The sequence below is a fragment of the Pecten maximus genome, chromosome 10, assembly GCF_902652985.1.
Source record: "Pecten maximus chromosome 10, xPecMax1.1, whole genome shotgun sequence".
In the NCBI taxonomy this organism is placed as follows: Eukaryota; Metazoa; Mollusca; class Bivalvia; order Pectinida; family Pectinidae; genus Pecten; species Pecten maximus.
Genome location: NC_047024.1, coordinates 12,886,079 through 12,904,333, shown reverse-complemented (window position 1 = coordinate 12,904,333; position 18,255 = coordinate 12,886,079). Strand labels below are relative to the sequence as shown.

At 41.6% G+C, this 18,255-nt stretch overlaps 1 protein-coding gene across 1 annotated transcript in view; it reads left to right on the top strand.

Annotated features, from left to right (window-relative positions):
• LOC117336533 (suppression of tumorigenicity 5 protein-like) overlaps nt 1-16,250 on the top strand; it is a 34,607-nt gene extending 18,357 nt beyond the window's left edge. The window contains exons 9-18 of the mRNA XM_033897145.1: nt 2,261-2,338; nt 2,706-2,825; nt 6,294-6,356; nt 6,525-6,631; nt 7,147-7,324; nt 8,683-8,806; nt 9,753-9,871; nt 11,184-11,345; nt 11,628-11,766; nt 15,802-16,250. Of these exons, the coding sequence (XP_033753036.1) occupies nt 2,261-2,338; nt 2,706-2,825; nt 6,294-6,356; nt 6,525-6,631; nt 7,147-7,324; nt 8,683-8,806; nt 9,753-9,871; nt 11,184-11,345; nt 11,628-11,766; nt 15,802-16,250 (1,539 nt within the window). The remainder of the gene's footprint in view (nt 1-2,260; nt 2,339-2,705; nt 2,826-6,293; nt 6,357-6,524; nt 6,632-7,146; nt 7,325-8,682; nt 8,807-9,752; nt 9,872-11,183; nt 11,346-11,627; nt 11,767-15,801) is intronic.
• Nucleotides 16,251-18,255: the final 2,005 nt, after the last annotated feature.

Sequence of the window (18,255 nt, the reverse complement as noted above, 5' to 3'; positions counted from 1 at the left end):
AGACAGTGGTAGGTGTCAGTGTGGGAGGGAGAGAGAGTGTATAGACAGTGGTAGGTGTCAGTGTGGGAGGGAGGGAAAGTGTATAGACAGTGGTTGGTGTCAGTGTGGGAGGGAGGGAGAGTGCATAGACAGTGATGTCAGTGTGGAAGGGAGAGTGTATAGACAGTGGTAGATGTCAGTGTGGGAGGGAGGGAGAGTGTATAGACAGTGGTAGGTGTTAGTGTGAGAGGGAGGGAGAGTGTATAGACAGTTGTAGGTGTCAGTGTGGGAAGGAGGGAGAGTGTATAGACAGTGGTAGGTGTCAGTGTGGGAGGGAGGGAGAGTGTATAGACAGTGGTAGGTGTCAGTGTGGGAGGGAGGGAGAGTGTATAGACAGTGGTGTCAGTGTGGGAGGGAGGGAGAGTGTATAGACAGTGGTGTCAGTGTGGGAGGGAGGGAGAGTGTATAGACAGTGGTAGGTGTCAGTGTGGGAGGGAGGGAGAGTGTATAGACAGTGGTAGTCAGTGTGGGAGGGAGGGAGAGTGTATAGACAGTGGTGTCAGTGTGGGAGGGAGGGAGAGTGTATAGACAGTGGTAGGTGTCAATGTGGGAGGGAGGGATAGTGTATAGACAGTGGTAGGTGTTAGTGTGAGAGGGAGGGAGAGTGTATAGACAGTTGTAGGTGTCAGTGTGGGAAGGAGGGAGAGTGTATAGACAGTGGTGTCAGTGTGGGAGGGAGGGAGGGAGAGTGTATAGACAGTGGTGTCAATGTGGGAGGGAGGGAGAGTGTATAGACAGTTGTAGGTGTCAGTGTGGGAAGGAGGGAGAGTGTATAGACAGTGGTATCAGTGTGAGAGGGAGGGAGAGTGTATAGACAGTGGTGTCAGTGTGGGAGGGAGGGAGAGTGTATAGACAGTGGTAGGTGTCAGTGTGGGAGGGAGGGAGAGTGTATAGACAGTGGTATCAGTGTGAGACGGAGGGAGAGTGTATAGACAGTGGTAGGTGTCAGTGTGGGAGGGAGGGAGAGTGTATAGACAGTGTTGTTAGTGTGAGAGGGAGGGAGAGTGTATAGACAGTGGTGTCAGTGTGGGAGGGAGGGAGAGTGTATAGACAGTGGTAGGTGTCAGTGTAGGAGGGAGGGAGAGTGTATAGACAGTGGTAGGTGTCAGTGTGGGAAGGAGGGAGAGTGTATAGACAGTGGTAGGTGTCAGTGTGGGAGGGAGGGAGAGTGTATAGACAGTGGTAGGTGTCAGTGTGGGAGGGAGGGAGTGTGTATAGACAGTGGTAGGTGTCAGTGTGGGAGGGAGGGAGAGTGTATAGACAGTGATGTCAATGTGGGAGGGAGGGAGAGTGTATAGACAGTGGTAGGTGTCAGTGTGGGAGGGAGGGAGAGTGTATAGACAGTGGTAGGTGTCAGTGTGGGAGGGAGGGAGAGTGTATAGACAGTGGTAGGTGTCAGTGTGGGAGGGAGGGAGAGTGTATAGACAGTGGTGTCAATGTGGGAGGGAGGGAGGGAGAGTGTATAGACAGTGGTGTCAGTGTGGGAGGGAGGGAGAGTGTATAGACAGTGGTAGGTGTCAGTGTGGGAGGGAGGGAGAGTGTATAGACAGTGGTAGGTGTCAGTGTGGGAGGGCAGGAGAGTGTATAGACAGTGGTAGGTGTCAGTGTGGGAGGGAGGGAGAGTGTATAGACAGTGGTGTCAGTGTGGGAGGGCAGGAGAGTGTATAGACAGTGGTGTCAATGTGGGAGGGAGGGAGAGTGTATAGACAGTGGTGTCAGTGTGGGAGGGAGGGAGAGTGTATAGACAGTGGTAGGTGTCAGTGTGGGAGGGAGGGAGAGTGTATAGACAGTAGTGTCAGTGTGGGAGGGAGGGAGAGTGTATAGACAGTGGTGTCAGTGTGGGAAGGAGGGAGAGTGTATAGACAGTGGTAGGTGTCAGTGTGGGAGGGAGGGAGAGTGTATAGACAGTGGTAGGTGTCAGTGTGGGAAGGAGGGAGAGTGTATAGACAGTGGTAGGTGTCAATGTGGGAGGGAGGGAGAGTGTATAGACAGTGGTAGGTGTCAATGTGGGAGGGAGGGAGAGTGTATAGACAGTGGTGTCATTAAGAGGTTGAAGGAGAGTTATACCACCATAAACAGGTTGTGTTGCCCGATAGAGCAAATTAAAAGGTTCTAACAATTCGATAAGTCATCTTCATAACAGTGCTGGTTCAATATCAATGATATGCTGTGTTTCCCTTTAAGTGTGGTATGGTGGTAATTACATTATTTTGTTTTACAGCCGTTAGAGACACCAGCGGGTCTGTCTGAGGTCATCTGTATCATCAGCCCTGTAGATGCCTTCAGTATGTACAACGAGGTAACGATCAGCATTACATGTATACGTTATACCTTCAGATAGGGTCGATATATGTACTGTAAACTTATAAAGGTGATAGTTTTAAACTCTGGATAATTTGTATTGTTCACTGGAGTTTATGAAAGAACAGCTATTGCCCATTCAAGAGCGACCTGTTACTTTTTCAAGCCATCGCAAATATGACCGATTGATAACAACAGGTACAATGACTATATCGGCGAATGTGGCCGTAAATCTGAAACATTTACAAATGAAATAAAACAAATGAAATAAAAAAATGAAACATGTTTGTGGATAGTGTAAACTCCTCAATGAACATTGTAAGGTGTGGTATTCAATAATAAGTCAATGTTTGTTGTATATTTAGCTGTTGGATGATATTGAGCAGAGGAGACAACACTCGTTATACCACGCCCAGGAGCTGATGGCCGCTGCTTTTGGTCGTCCCATGCCTGATCCTGGAAAAGTGGTGCAAATACGATCACTGGTATGTTACATTTATAATACTCTAAAGGCCCTGGAATGTAAAAATTATATGAATATTCATATGTGTTTATCAATGATTACAAGCACTGTCAGTGTATTAAAATTCATATATGTAAAATAATTAACAAATATTGCATGGCACTGAGGGCAATATGGGAGTTTATGGACTGGTCAGTCACCCAAATATATGTATATGGACCGAAGCGAAGCTGAGGTCCATATACATATATTTGGGTGACTGACCAGTCCATAAACTCCCATATTGCCCGAAGTGACATGCAATATTTGTTATATTATACCGAATATGACCAACAAATCTATCACTGCCAGACGCCATTTCGCTCAGTGTCTGAAATGATGACGTCATAATATGACGACGTCAACTTGGTATTATGACGTCATTTTCATATAGCGTCGGCCCGGAGTCAAGGACTTTGGCCCTTGACTCCGGGCCATATACTATATATGGACCGGAGCAACTACTAGACTCAAATAGGCACTTAAATGAATGAGGTATAATATTCATAAATAGTCAAGTCCACAGGCCATGTTTGTGTGATGGTTCTAGTATGTAAGGGTTGTAAGTCATCACCTAATACCAGGGACTCCTTAAACATGTTTTATGTAACACAAAAAGAAGTTTATTATTGTTTTTGTAATGACCATGAAATTCAAAATCAATGATGTATAAATTGGTTGACAGCAAGCAGTTAACACATTTAATAGGTTCAAATGTATTATATATACATATACAATTTCTGTATATCTAAAATGCTGGGGGCCGCGGTGGCTGAGTGGTTAAGGTGTCCTGACACTTTATCACTGGCCCTCCACCTCTGGGTTGCGAGTTCGAAACCTACGTGGGGCAGTTGCCAGGTACTGACTGTTGGCCTGTGGTTTTTCTCCGGGTACTCCAGCTTTCCTTCACCTCCAAACCCTGGCACATCCTTAAATGACCCTGGCTGTTTATAGGACGTTAAACAAAAACAAACCAAATCTAAAATGCTGAATATATTCATGAGGGAAAAACCTCTCACAATGCATTAAAGTTACCACTGCAGTCTTACTTATCTCAACTACAGGGTTTGGGGAAAAAACATAAAGGACTACCAAACTAAATGTCTGTGCATCCTTGGGATACATTGTAATTCCAAAATCTGCCATACAACGAAGAACAGTTGATTTCAATTGACACTAGTATTATATTGTGTTTGTATTTTATAACTTTAAGGCAACATTGTTATACCTGATGAACAACTTGGATGCTGGAACTGCTTTACCGTGATTTTGTCGATTTTGAAATGTCATAGGACTCCTGTATTTCAAAATGGGACTCCAAATTTTCACATCTGAGAGTCCCTGGGACCCTGCATAATAAAATTACAGGGAAAATCCTGCAACTGTGCAAATATTTTTAGAATATTTTCATTTGTAAAAAAATAATATATATATATAGATAAAAAATTAAGAAAACCAACACGACATTATCACTAGCACTTTCAGGCCTCTAGGCCATCTTAAGGCCAAAATTCAATACATATATATATATATATATATACATATCAATCAAGTAGGTTTATTAGGTCATCTGACCCAAAGGGTCAGGATGACCTATAGTCATCGTGCTTCGTCCGTCGTCGTCCGCCGTGCGCCGTCCGTAAACTTTTTCTTTCATAACGCTACTCCTCCTTAAAGCTTGGGTGGATTACTTCCAAATTTAGTTTGAAGCATCATTGGGGGAGGGCAATCATATTTTATATAAATGGGGCTGGTCTGACCCCTGGGGCCAGAAGGGCGGGGCCCCAAAAAGGGAACTTAGGTGAATATTGCTATAAAATCCTACTCCTCCTTTACCCTTGGGTGGAGTACAACTAAATTTGGTGTGAAACATCATTGGAGGAGGGCGGTCATATTTTATATAAATGAAGTTGGTGTGACCCCTGGGGCCTGAGGGGCGGGGCCCCAAAAGGGGAACTTTGATGAAATTTTGCTATAAAATCCTACTCCTCCTTAACCCTTTAGTGGATTTCAACCAGATATGTTGTGAAACATCATTTGGGGAGGGCGGTCATATTTTATATAAATGAGGCTGGTGTGACCACTAGGGCCTGAGGGGCGGGGCCCCAAATGGGGAACTTTGATGAAATTTTGCTATAAAATCCTACTCCTCCTTAACCCTTTAGTGGATTTCAACCAGATATGTTGTGAAACATCATTTGGGGAGGGCGGTCATATTTTATATAAATGAGGCTAGTGTGACCCCTGGGGCCTGAGGGGTGGGGCCCCAAATGGGGAACTTTGATGAAATTTTGCTATAAAATCCTACTCGTCCTTAACCCTTTAGTAGATTTCAACCAGATATGTTGTGAAACATCATTGGGGGAGGGTGGTCATATTTTATATAAATGAGGCTGGTGTGAGCCCTGGGGCCAGATCTCGAGTGACAGGCCCAAAAAAGGGAACTTTGATGAAATTTTGCTATAAAATCCTACTCGTCCTTAACCCTTTGGTGGATTTCAACCAGATATTGTGTGAAACATCATTGGTGGAGGGTGGTCATATTTTATATAAATGAGGCTGGTGTGGCCCCTGGGGCCAGAGGGGCGGGGCCCCAAAAGGGGAACTTTGATGAAATTTTGCTATAAAATCCTACTTCTCCTAACACCCATAGTGAATTATTACCAAATTTGGTGTGAAACATCATTGGAGGAGGACAATCATATTTTATATAAATGAGGCTGGTTTGACCCCTAGGGCCAGAGGGGCGGGGCCCCAAAAGGGGAACTTTGGTGAATTTTTGCTATAAATCCTACTTCTCTCTGACCCTTGGGTGGATTAATACGAAATATGGTGTGAAACATCCTTTGGGAAGGATGGTCATATTTTATATAAACGAGGCTAGTGTGACCCCTGGGGCCTGAGGGGCAGGGCCCCAAAAGGGGAACTTTGGTGAATATTTGCTGTTAAATCCTAATCCTCCCTAACCTTTTGGTGGATTACAACCAAATTTGATGTGAAACATAAGGTGACGGCAATCATATTTTTTAATGAGACAGGTTTGACCCCTGGGGAAAAAAAGATGGGGCAAAAGGAGCGCTTAGGTTAAACATTTCTTAAAAATGCAATTCCTCCTTAATGCCTGAATTGATTACAACCATATTTAGTATGAAACATCATTGGGGAAAGGCAATCCTAATTGATATAAATGAGTCTTGTCTGACCCATTGGGACAGAGGGGCATGCCCCAAAAATGGGAACTTGGCTAAAATTTTGCTTTATGATGCTGCTCTTCCTGGACAAGCTAAATGGATAAAAACCAAATTTGATCTAAAACATAACTGGCTGCGATAAATAATTTATGGTAATAATGCTGGATTGGGGTGTGTGTCCCTGCTGTAAGTGTAAGTGTTTGTCAGATGACCGTTAAGGCCCATGGGCCTCTTGTATAATTGTTGAATTTTTTCTGCAGGATGAGCATGGAGAAATGAGAACGCAGTTCCTTACTCGGCCAGAAGATAACAGAATAGATAATGTAAGTGTACAGCACACACTCATTCAGCTACAATCATAAATTATACCAGGTACCTAACTGCTTTTGCTTTCTGTCAACAAGACCAACAAGTTTAATCTAACATTATCAGTAATGAACTATTTTTACTCCTTTGTATGTATTTAACCTGTTGTTGTTCATGCTTTTCAGGCAAACCGTGAATTTTTACTATCCAGATTAGGAGTGGATAAACTGCTTAAGATATTTGCTTGTATTCTCTTGGAGAGAAGTGTTTTGCTTTGTGCCAAAAACCTTAGGTAAATATTTAAAAGTCTATTTATTTGACTGATTTAGGTTTCTGAGGCTTTGAGATTGTGATGAAATATCCAAGAAAATTTTCAAATTTTGTTATTTTCAGTAATGTTAGGTTTTATATGAAAAACTCAAGAAACTCAGAAATTGTCTTCTCAGTCTATAGTTGATAATGATTCTGTGTCTGAACCAGTCTAACAATTACCAGTAACTGAACGTTTGATTTTGTGAGGGTTCATTTAAACGACACAGAAATTATATCAAATATGCAACACTGAGGTTTCAAAGATGTTATTTTTCATAATATTAACTGTTATTCTTTACTGTATATGTTTGTATTTTCTTGGCTAAGATTAACATTCTGAACAAAATGAAATGAGACTTACGAAAATCCACAAAGTTTTGATCTTCATAGTTGTATGTTAAAGTAAAGCTGAAGTAAGCCTTATATGGGACTCAGATTGATTCTAAAGGATCATAGTGTTGCAATACAAGAACAATCTATTGTTTTTGACTTCAGTACGCTGTCCCAGACCATCCATGCCCTAGCTTCATTACTGTATCCATTCCACTGGCAACATGTCTACATCCCTGTACTACCGGAGAGCATGCTGGAGGTGTGCTGTTCCCCGACCCCCTACCTCATTGGAATCCTGTCTTCTCATGTACAACGTGTACAGGAGTTACCCCTCAGTGATGTAAGTTTATACCTCAGGGTACAGGAGTTACCCCTCAGTGATGTAAGTTTATACCTCAAGGTCAGGAGTTACCCCTCAGTGATGTAAGTTTATACCTCAGGGTACAGGAGTTACCCCACAGTGATGTAAGTTTATACCTCAGGGTACAGGTGTTACCCCTCAGTGATGTAAGTTTATACCTCAAGGTCAGGAGTTACCCCTCAGTGATGTAAGTTTATACCTCAGAATACAGGAGTTACCCCTCAGTGATGTAAGTTTATACCTCAGGGTACAGGAGTTACCCCTCAGTGATGTAAGTTTATACCTCAGGGTACAGGAGTTACCCCTCAGTGATGCAAGTTTATACCTCAGAATACAGGAGTTACCCCTCAGTGATGTAAGTTTATACCTCAGGGTACAGGAGTTACCCCTCAGTGATGTAAGTTTATACCTCAGGGTACAGGAGTTACCCCTCAGTGATGGTAAAGTTTATACCTCAGGGTACAGGAGTTACCCTCAGTGATGTAAGTTTATACCTCAAGGTACAGGAGTTACCCCCTCAGTGATGTAAGTTTATACTCAGGGTACGGAGTTACCCCTCAGTGATGTATGTTATACCTCAGGGTACAGGAGTTACCCCTCAGTGATGTAGTGTAATACCTCAGGGTACGAGTTACCCCTCAGTGATGTAAGTTTATACCTCAGGGTACAGGCGTACCCTCACAGTGATGTAAGTTTATACCTCAGGGTACAGGAGTTACCCCATCAGTGATGTAAGTTTATACCTCAGGCAGGAGTTACCCTCAGTGATGTAAGTTTATACCTCAGGGTACAGGAGTTACCTCTCAGTGATGTAAGTTTATACCTCAGGGTACAGGAGTTACCCCTCAGTGATGTAGGTTTATACCTCTTACCTCACAGTGATGTAAGTTTATACCTCAGGGTACAGGAGTTACTCCTCAGTGATGTAAGTTTATACCTCGGGGTACAAGACTTACTCCTTAGTGAAGTTTGTATGTGCTATAATATAGAGGTGTACAATTTCTTATTTTATTACTTGCCCTAAGACAGTTTGTTATATTCAGTTCCAGAGATTATCTGTTGTACAATACTTATATTTTGGGTAAATTTGTATAATTTGTATCAAACATGGATACAAGTAAATCATCTACACAAAAGCATCTACACATGATGCCAATCTAATTAAAATTAGACTTCTAATTTCCACTCCACTACGATACGTTGAGATGAGCTTCTGCGGGATATCGTTAGATCTTGTATTGTAGTGGAAATTGCAGATGATGTAGATCATATTTCCATGATTTTTTTTATATCAAATTTAATAAAAACGTTTAATCAAATAATTTCCATGCTTTCAGATTGTGATATTTGACCTGAACAAGAAGCAGATGATCCGTAGTAATGGTGATGAAGGAACACTGATCCCCAAACTCATCCAAAAGGCTATGAAGACCGCCCTCAACATGTGTAAAAATGACTCAGGTAAGGTTCTTATCTCAATATGTATAAATATGACTCTGGTAAGGTACCGCCCTCAACATGTGTTAAAGGTACTCGGGTAAGGTACCGCCCTCAACATGTGTTAAAGGTACTCGGGTAAGGTACCGCCCTCAACATGTGTTAAAGGTACTCGGGTAATTAAGGTCCGCCCTCAACATGTATAAATATGACTCTGGTAAGGTACTGCCCTCAACATGTGTTAAAGGTACTCGGGTAAGTACCGCCCTCAACATGTATAAATATGACTCTGGTAAGGTACCGCCCTCAACATGTGTTAAAGGTACTAGGGTAAAGTACCGCCCTCAACATGTGTAAAAATGACTCTGGTAAGGTACCGCCCTCAACAAGTGTAAAAATGACTCGGGTAAGGTACCGCCCTCAACAAGTGTAAAAATGACTCGGGTAAAGTACCGCCCTCAACAAGTGTAAAAATGACTCGGGTAAGGTACCACCCTCAACAAGTGTAAAAATGACTCGGGTAAAGTACCGCCCTCAACATGTGTAAAAATGACTCGGGTAAGGTACCGCCTTCAACAATGTGTAAATATGTCTTGATGATAAAAAAGTTACCAACAGGTCTGAGGAAATAAGTAATCTGCAAGTGACTTTCAATAAGCTTTCAGAATTGAAACTCTGAGTTGATGTTGAGATTAAAAATATCATGGTTATAGAAATTCGCAAATTTGAAATCAGAAGTATTGCAATCATATCTAAGACTACATCTTCTGTACAGCATATGAATGTTCTGTTAATCTTAATTTCATGGACCATACCAGATATTAATACAGCAATAGCTGTTTCAGGCAATATAGTTTTCTTATAATTATGAGCATACTCGTTGTAGGGCTGAGTTTCATATTTCAGATGTATTAAGTTCAAGGTCAAGGTCACTGAAAATGAATATATGCACATGTGTCTGATTTTCCAGATGCGTCCAGTGCCAAGAATCTCATGGTATCAGAAGTGTTTCTGCGATTCTTTGTGGAAGCAATTGCCCATTTTGCAGAACACATTAATAATCAACAAGATGGTAAAAAAGTATTTGTAGTAAGTATGCCGCTTTAATACTTACAATTCCCTTTGTATCACTAAAGGTCAAACATTTTTCTACATTTTATTTGAGACGATACACTGCTTATAAAAATTGTGGTTATTATACCACCTGCATCCTCAAATATCCTCAAATAAGCTCCCTTCCCTGTTGTAAAAGCTCAATATGTATTTGTCATCAAATAAGCCCCCTTCCAGATTGTGAAACATCTATATGTATTTATCCTCAAATAAGCCCCTAGCCTAGTTTATAAGTTAAGTATGTATTTATCCACAAATAAGCTCCATAAGTTCTGATTCTGCAGATTTGAAGAAGGCTTATTTGTGGGTAGGGGCTTATCAACATTTTACGGCAATACTGTTACAATGAGATACAGGGATAGGGTTATACGTACCTAACCGAACGACCATCATAATAGTCATCATCTCTTGTAAGACTTTGTGTTTCAATCATCTGGGGTCTAAAATAATGTCACTATTACTTTAAATAGATTTTCAATGTCCTCACTCTATATTCTTCATTAATGATCCAATTGTCCTGAACCTTAATACACTCACTCACCACCATCAAACGCCTTGGGTCAAAAATGAGGCCACTGTACCATAAACATATTTTTGACGTCCTTGCTCTACCAAGTTCATTAATTTTTTCATGGTCATGGAACTCCATACACTTAGACAACCATTATTTTTTGGGCAAATTTGGGTTTCAACCTACTGGAGTCCAAATTAGGTCACTGCTACATTGTAGCTACTAGTCTGCTACTATATATAGATGTTCAATGTCATTGATTATGTCTGATTGTCCTAAAACTCCATACAATCACTATACTATCGTGAATGACTTAGCATTTGCACTGTTTCTAGGTCGTTGGAAGCTCAAAGCTTGTGTGACTGCTCTCATAAGTTTCGCAAATCCTTGTCTATTGGTATCCAAATTAAAGTCACTGTTTCTATAAATAGATATTATTGTCCTCGCTCTACCAACTTTGTTAATTACCGGATAATATATAGTTTTGTTACTTAACCTCTTACTCAGAGCTGTTATCTCTCGTTATGATATTTACTTTTCCTGAGAGACCTTTTGATTTGGCGGCTCAAACCATGTTTTGTTGTATATAAGTCATTGTTGAAAAGGGAGGGGATTTATATCATTGGAGATGTCTATTAATTCTTATGATTTATCATCAACCAAAAAACCATGCAACATTTCATTTTCTACCGTCACTAGATAAGGTAAACCTGAATTGATTCTTTTTAATTTTATTGTATCTTCAAGATAATGATAGAGATATATTTGTTTGTACAGAAGGAGAGCTTTATCCAGGGGGCGCCCACGGAGGGCATACAGCAGTTCCTCGAATGGTTCACAGAGACGCAAATGTTTGAAGTGTTCATCACACAGCAAGTGGAGAAAAGCAAGCCGAGCAAGGGCAGCAACACCATGGGTAAGACAAGACATGACTTCAGGGTCGGCAAGGCCCAACTGACCACCTCAATTTAGACAGCTTTATAGAGGAGGTTTGGTTCAGGTACACTTGCCTAGACAGCTTTATAGAGGAGGTTTGGTTCAGGTACACTTGCCTAGACAGCTTTATAGAGGAGGTTTCTCTTGTATGAGTTTGCATTTCAAACGCCTTGGGTCAAAAATGAGGCCACTGTACCATAAACTAGATTAGGTAAACCTGAATTGATTCTTTTTAATTTTATTGTATCTTCAAGATAATGATAGAGATATATTTTGTTTGTACAGAAGGAGAGCTTTATCCAGGGGGCACCCACGGAGGGCATACAGCAGTTCCTCGAATGGTTCACAGAGACGCAAATGTTTGAAGTGTTCATCACACAGCAAGTGGAGAAAAGCAAGCCGAGCAAGGGCAGCAACACCATGGGTAAGACAAGACATGACTTCAGGGTCGGCAAGGCCCAACTGACCACCTCAATTTAGACAGCTTTATAGAGGAGGTTTGGTTCAGGTACACTTGCCTAGACAGCTTTATAGAGGAGGTTTGGTTCAGGTACGCTTGCCTAGACAGCTTTATAGAGGAGGTTTGGTTCAGGTACACTTGCCTAGACAGCTTTATAGAGGAGGTTTGGTTCAGGTACACTTGCCTAGACAGCTTTATAGAGGAGGTTTGGTTCAGGTACGCTTGCCTAGACAGCTTTATAGAGGAGGTTTGGTTCAGGTACGCTTGCCTAGACAGCTTTATAGAGGAGGTTTGGTTCAGGTACGCTTGCCTAGACAGCTTTATAGAGGAGGTTTGGTTCAGGTACGCTTGCCTAGACAGCTTTATAGAGGAGGTTTGGTTCAGGTACGCTTGCCTAGACAGCTTTATAGAGGAGGTTTGGTTCAGGTACACTTGCCTAGACAGCTTTATAGAGGGGGTTTGGTTCAGGTACGCTTGCCTAGACAGCTTTATAGAGGAGGTTTGGTTCAGGTACGCTTGCCTAGACAGCTTTATAGAGGAGGTTTGGTTCAGGTACGCTTGCCTAGACAGCTTTATAGAGGAGGTTTGGTTCAGGTACACTTGCCTAGACAGCTTTATAGAGGAGGTTTGGTTCAGGTACGCTTGCCTAGACAGCTTTATAGAGGAGGTTTAGTTCAGGTACACTTGCCTAGACAGCTTTATAGAGGAGGTTTGGTTCAGGTACACTTGCCTAGACAGCTTTATAGAGGAGGTTTGGTTCAGGTACACTTGCCTAGACAGCTTTATAGAGGAGGTTTGGTTCAGGTACACTTGCCTAGACAGCTTTATAGAGGAGGTTTAGTTCAGGTACACTTGCCTAGACAGCTTTATAGAGGAGGTTTGGTTCAGGTACACTTGCCTAGACAGCTTTATAGAGGAGGTTTGGTTCAGGTACGCTTGCCTAGACAGCTTTATAGAGGAGGTTTGGTTCAGGTACACTTGCCTAGACAGCTTTATAGAGGAGGTTTGGTTCAGGTACGCTTGCCTAGACAGCTTTATAGAGGAGGTTTGGTTCAGGTACACTTGCTTTTCCCCTAAGGGACTGTGGTTCGATACCCTAATCAGATGTGAACATGTTTGACGAACATCATATAGTTTTATGCCTCTTCTTAAAACCCATTCTTGGTAATCTTCCTGAACCCAACCTCCTCTTGAAGCTGTCTAAATTAGGGTGGTCAGTTGGATCTGTGGTAATGCACTCGCCTTTCACCTAAGGGACTAGGGTTTGATACCCTGATTAGATGTGAAAATGTTTGACGACCATCTGCCTGATAGTGTGGAATTTCTCCCAGTGCTCTGGTCTCCTCCTGAAGTAAGACCTCTAATGCTCTTTTATTTGGGCCTCAAAGAGTGATTTATAGTTAATATAATATATTGAGAAATTACTGTAAACTAATATAAAGAAATTTTATGGTTAAATAAAGGAACCTTGTAACCTTAGTAACCGTGTATGAAACTAAACATTGCAGGGCTCAAAGTGGCGCCTATTTTGGTGGCCATGGTGCCTTAAATTTACCATTGGCAACCAATTATTGACCTGTAAGGCACCTGCATTGTGACTGGAAAATTTGTTTGGGAAGATATTAGACATGAAGTAAAATCCAGAAAATGTGCCGTTACCATAGCATAAACATTCTCTGATTGCAATCTAAATAATGCTTTGTAAAATAGCTGCAGTTTGTACTTTTGAGTTTCAATATGTTGTGATTTCATCAAACTTTGATAGAAAATCCAAATTGCAAACTGCATTAATGTGTGTAAATTTGCAAATTATGTTATTCTTTCAAAGTTTGCAGTCAATGCTTGAATGACATTTACAATTCAAAAAGTTATAGACAGATGTTTTTGTATACTGTTTTGAACAGTTGCCAGGAAATGTTTTAAAGAAATTATGACAACTGGGCCGGACGACCCAACTTTTCCAATTGGTGCCTAGATTTTATGGCCTGGTAGCCCAATAGGCCACCTGGTAAAAATATCTACATTGAGCCCTGCATTGTAGTGTAAGTCTAAACCCATCCCTGTATGTTTGACTGTGAAAACATAACTAATTATATATTATATACAGGTACAGTGGATATCTCCAAGTGTAGATAGGATTGAATGATGTAACACAGGAAGCCTGATGAAATTCCATATTTGCTTATGATGATATGGTTAAAATATTCCAATAAATCAAAACTGGTTTGTTTTTTCAGAACTCTTCACTTCGAGAATTATGGAGTTCAGAGAAGAGGAAGCAAAATATAAGCGAGACCGAAATATGCTAAAAACAAAGAAAAAAGTAAAGAAATTATTGAAAAATAATTGAATACTGGTACAAAATTTTATCAGCATTATTTTAAGCAACTTTAATGATTATGTTTCATTCAAACATTTGTACAGATGTCAGTACCTGCAAAATGTGAGTGACTGGTGTTGAGTGCCTTGTGGCACAAAACTATGAAATGAACTCCCTAAATTGGGCAGATTATGAGATAAAAGCATAAAACTCTGGTCAATAGATTCCTTTGATACTCTGTCATTCTATATAATGAGATTAATTCAGACTGGAGGCAGTTTAGTTCAGGCTAGTATACAGACAGCCATGTAACAACTCCCTAAAAATAGTCAACTTTTTTTGGTGCAATTCTGGTTCAGAAAAAGTTTGAAAAGCCTGATAAATCCTGCTAGGTACTGACATTTAGGCAGTGATTATATCTTACTTAATTTTGATTTATATTTCAATGTATGTTGTAATAGATATTACAATGTGTTGTAATACATAAGCATACTATGTGTTTCAGTAATACACACTATCATGTCAGTTATATTACAATGTGTCTTAAAGTCTTTATGAAGAGTTATAATGAAGTCTGGACTGTAAAATCATTGTTTTTATCAAGGTATTGCATGTAATAGTACTATTGTTTCTTTTTAATCTGTAAATTTCACAAAACGCTCACAAGTCTGTATTAGAGTATCTTATTTGTGTACAGTGATACATATAATAGTACTGTTGATGAAACGTATATTTCACGTAAAGGTATCCTTGTTTATCAACATCTTTTGAATTATTTTTAATGTGATACACAAGACCCTTAATATCACCTAGATACAAGTCAAAATTAAAATAATTCAAACTAACTCTGGTACTTCAACCCACACAACTTTCTTTTTGATATTTGTTTATATCCTGGAGTGAGATAGTTCTCTAAAACTACACTTTTTCGTTGAAACAATTCCTACTTTGCATACTGTGAAATGTTGATGGATAAGATAGATAGTTAGATGTTCTTGACCACTTAGTAGTGAACAAGTATTCTTAATTATTCATGAGAATTAACGAAAAGTAAGCATTCCATATGGTAGTTTCCAGAATTATGTGATTTGTTTTTTCTTTTACTTTTTTTTCTTTGACAAACTGGACTTAGTTACAGTGTTAGTAGGTTATAAAGAGATTTGATTTAGATTTTTGTTAAGTTATCTGTTTTGCTTATCGCATGTAAAAGTAGATACCTTATATACGAGATTGGTGCGTTGCCGTTGATTTGTCTGTTACAACTGTTGTAGAAGTAGATGCTTAATCAGCCAGGTGAAAATCCTGTTTATGTTGAATGTTTGTCATGGTTCTGTCAACATTGTGATATAACATGGAGATGTTGTCATGACAACAGGTGAACTATACCTTGAATGATGATTATTGATAAGTGTATAAAGGATTTCTTGGGAGAATTCCTTGACACAGTGTGTGCAGTTATCAGGTCTGTACAAGTTGTGCTGAATAGATACAACACCATATAATGGAACAGAATAGAATCTCCTGTCAGTTTCTACGATGGCGGCCATCTCTACAAAATGTCAAACATGGAAATTGATTACTTTGCTTTTTGGTCATGTAACTTATGTAAAATTACTTAGTGATACCTAAATAACTCCTGAATAATCGAACTCGATATACTAATGAGCCTGTCTTCCCAGTATTCCGGTATGATGTTACCTGTCTGGTGAATGTCTCCCCAGTATTCCGGTATGATGTTACCTGTCTGGTGAATGTCTTCCCAGTATTCCGGTATGATGTTACCTGTCTGGTGAATGTCTTCCCAGTATTCCGGTATGATGTTACCTGGCTGGTGGATGTCTCCCCAGTATTACGGTATGATGTTACCTGTCTGGTGGATGTCTCCCCAGTATTCAGGTATGATGTTACCTGGCTGGTGGATGTCTCCCCAGTATTCCAGTATGATGTTACCTGTCTGGTGGATGTCTCCCCAGTATTACGGTATGATGTTACCTGGCTGGTGGATGTCTCCCCAGTATTCGGTATGATGTTACCTGGCTGGTGGATGTCTCCCCAGTATAACGGTATGATGTTACCTGGCTGGTGGATGTCTCCCCAGTATTACGGTATGATGTTACCTGGCTGGTGAATGTCTCCCCAGTATAACTGTATGATGTAACCTGGCTGGTAGATGTCTCCCCAGTATTACGGTATGATGTTACCTGGCTGATGGATGTCTCCCCAGTATTCAGGTATGATGTTACCTGTCTGGTGGATGTCTCCCCAGTATTACGGTATGATGTTACCTGTCTGGTGGATGTCTCCCCAGTATTCCGGTATGATGTTACCTGGCTGGTGGATGTCTCCCCAGTATTCCAGTATGATGTTACCTGGCTGGTGGATGTCTCCCCAGTATTCGGTATGATGTTACCTGGCTGGTGGATGTCTCCCCAGTATTACGGTATGATGTTACCTGGCCGGTGGATGTCTCCCCAGTATTCGGTATGATGTTACCTGGCTGGTAGATGTCTGGCCAGTATTCGGTATGATGTTACCTGGCTGGTGGATGTCTCCCCAATATTCGGGTATAATGTTACCTGGCTGGTGGATGTCTCCCCAGTATTCCAGTATGATGTTACCTGTCTGGTGGATGTCTCCCCAGTATTCGGTATGATGTTACCTGGCTGGTTGATGTCTCCCCAGTATTACGGTATGATGTTACCTGGCTGGTGGATGTCTCCCCAGTATTCGGTATGATGTTACCTGGCTGGTGGATGTCTCCCCAGTATTCAGGTATGATGTTACCTGGCTGGTAGATGTCTCCCCAGTATTACGGTATGATGTTACCTGGCTGGTGGATGTCTCCCCAGTATTCGGGTATAATGTTACCTGGCTGGTTGATGTCTCCCCAGTATTACGGTATGTTGTTACCTGGCTGGTGGATGTCTCCCCAGTATTCGGTATGATGTTACCTGGCCGGTGAATGTCTCCCCAGTATTACAGTATGATGTTACCTGGCTGGTGGATGTCTCCCCAGTATTTGGTATGATGTTACCTGGCTGTTGGATGTCTCCCCAGTATTCAGGTATGATGTTACCTGGCTGGTGGATGTCTCCCCAGTATTCGGTATGATGTTACCTGGCCGGTGAATGTCTCCCCAGTATTCAGGTATGATATTACCTGGCTGGTGGATGTCTCCCCATTATTACGGTATAATGTTACCTGGCTGGTGGATGTCCCCCCAGTATTATGTTACCTGGCCGGTGAATGTCTCCCCAGTATTCCAGTATGATGTTACCTGGCTGGTGGATGTCTCCCCAGTATTCCGGTATGATGTTACCTGGCCGGTGGATGTCTCCCCAGTATTACGGTATGATGTTACCTGGCTGGTGGATGTCTCCCCAGTATTCAGGTATGATATTACCTGGCTGGTGGATGTCTCCCCATTATTACGGTATAATGTTACCTGGCTGGTGGATGTCCCCCCAGTATTATGTTACCTGGCCGGTGAATGTCTCCCCAGTATTCCAGTATGATGTTACCTGGCTGGTGGATGTCTCCCCAGTATTCCGGTATGATGTTACCTGGCCGGTGGATGTCTCCCCAGTATTACGGTATGATGTTACCTGGCTGGTGGATGTCTCCCCAGTATTACGGTATGATGTTACCTGGCTGGTGGATGTCTCCCCAATATTCCAGTATGATGTTACCTGGCTGGTGGATGTCTCCCCAGTATTCCAGTATGATGTTACCTGGCTGGTGGATGTCTCCCCAGTATTCCTGTATGATGTTACCTGTCTGGTGGATGTCTCCCAGTATTCCTGTATGATGTTACCTGTCTGGTGGATGTCTCCCCAGTATTACGGTATGATGTTACCTGTCTGGTGGATGTCTCCCCAGTATTCCAGTATGATGTTACCTGTCTGGTGGATGTCTCCCCAGTATAACGGTATGATGTTACCTGGCTGGTGGATGTCCCTCCCGTATGATGTTACCTGGCCGGTGAATGTCTCCCCAGTATTCCAGTATGATGTTACCTGGCTGGTGGATGTCCCCCCCGTATGATGTTACCTGGCCGGTGGATGTCTCCCCAGTATTACGGTATAATATTACCTGGCTGGTGGATGTCTCCCCAGTATTACGGTATGATGTTA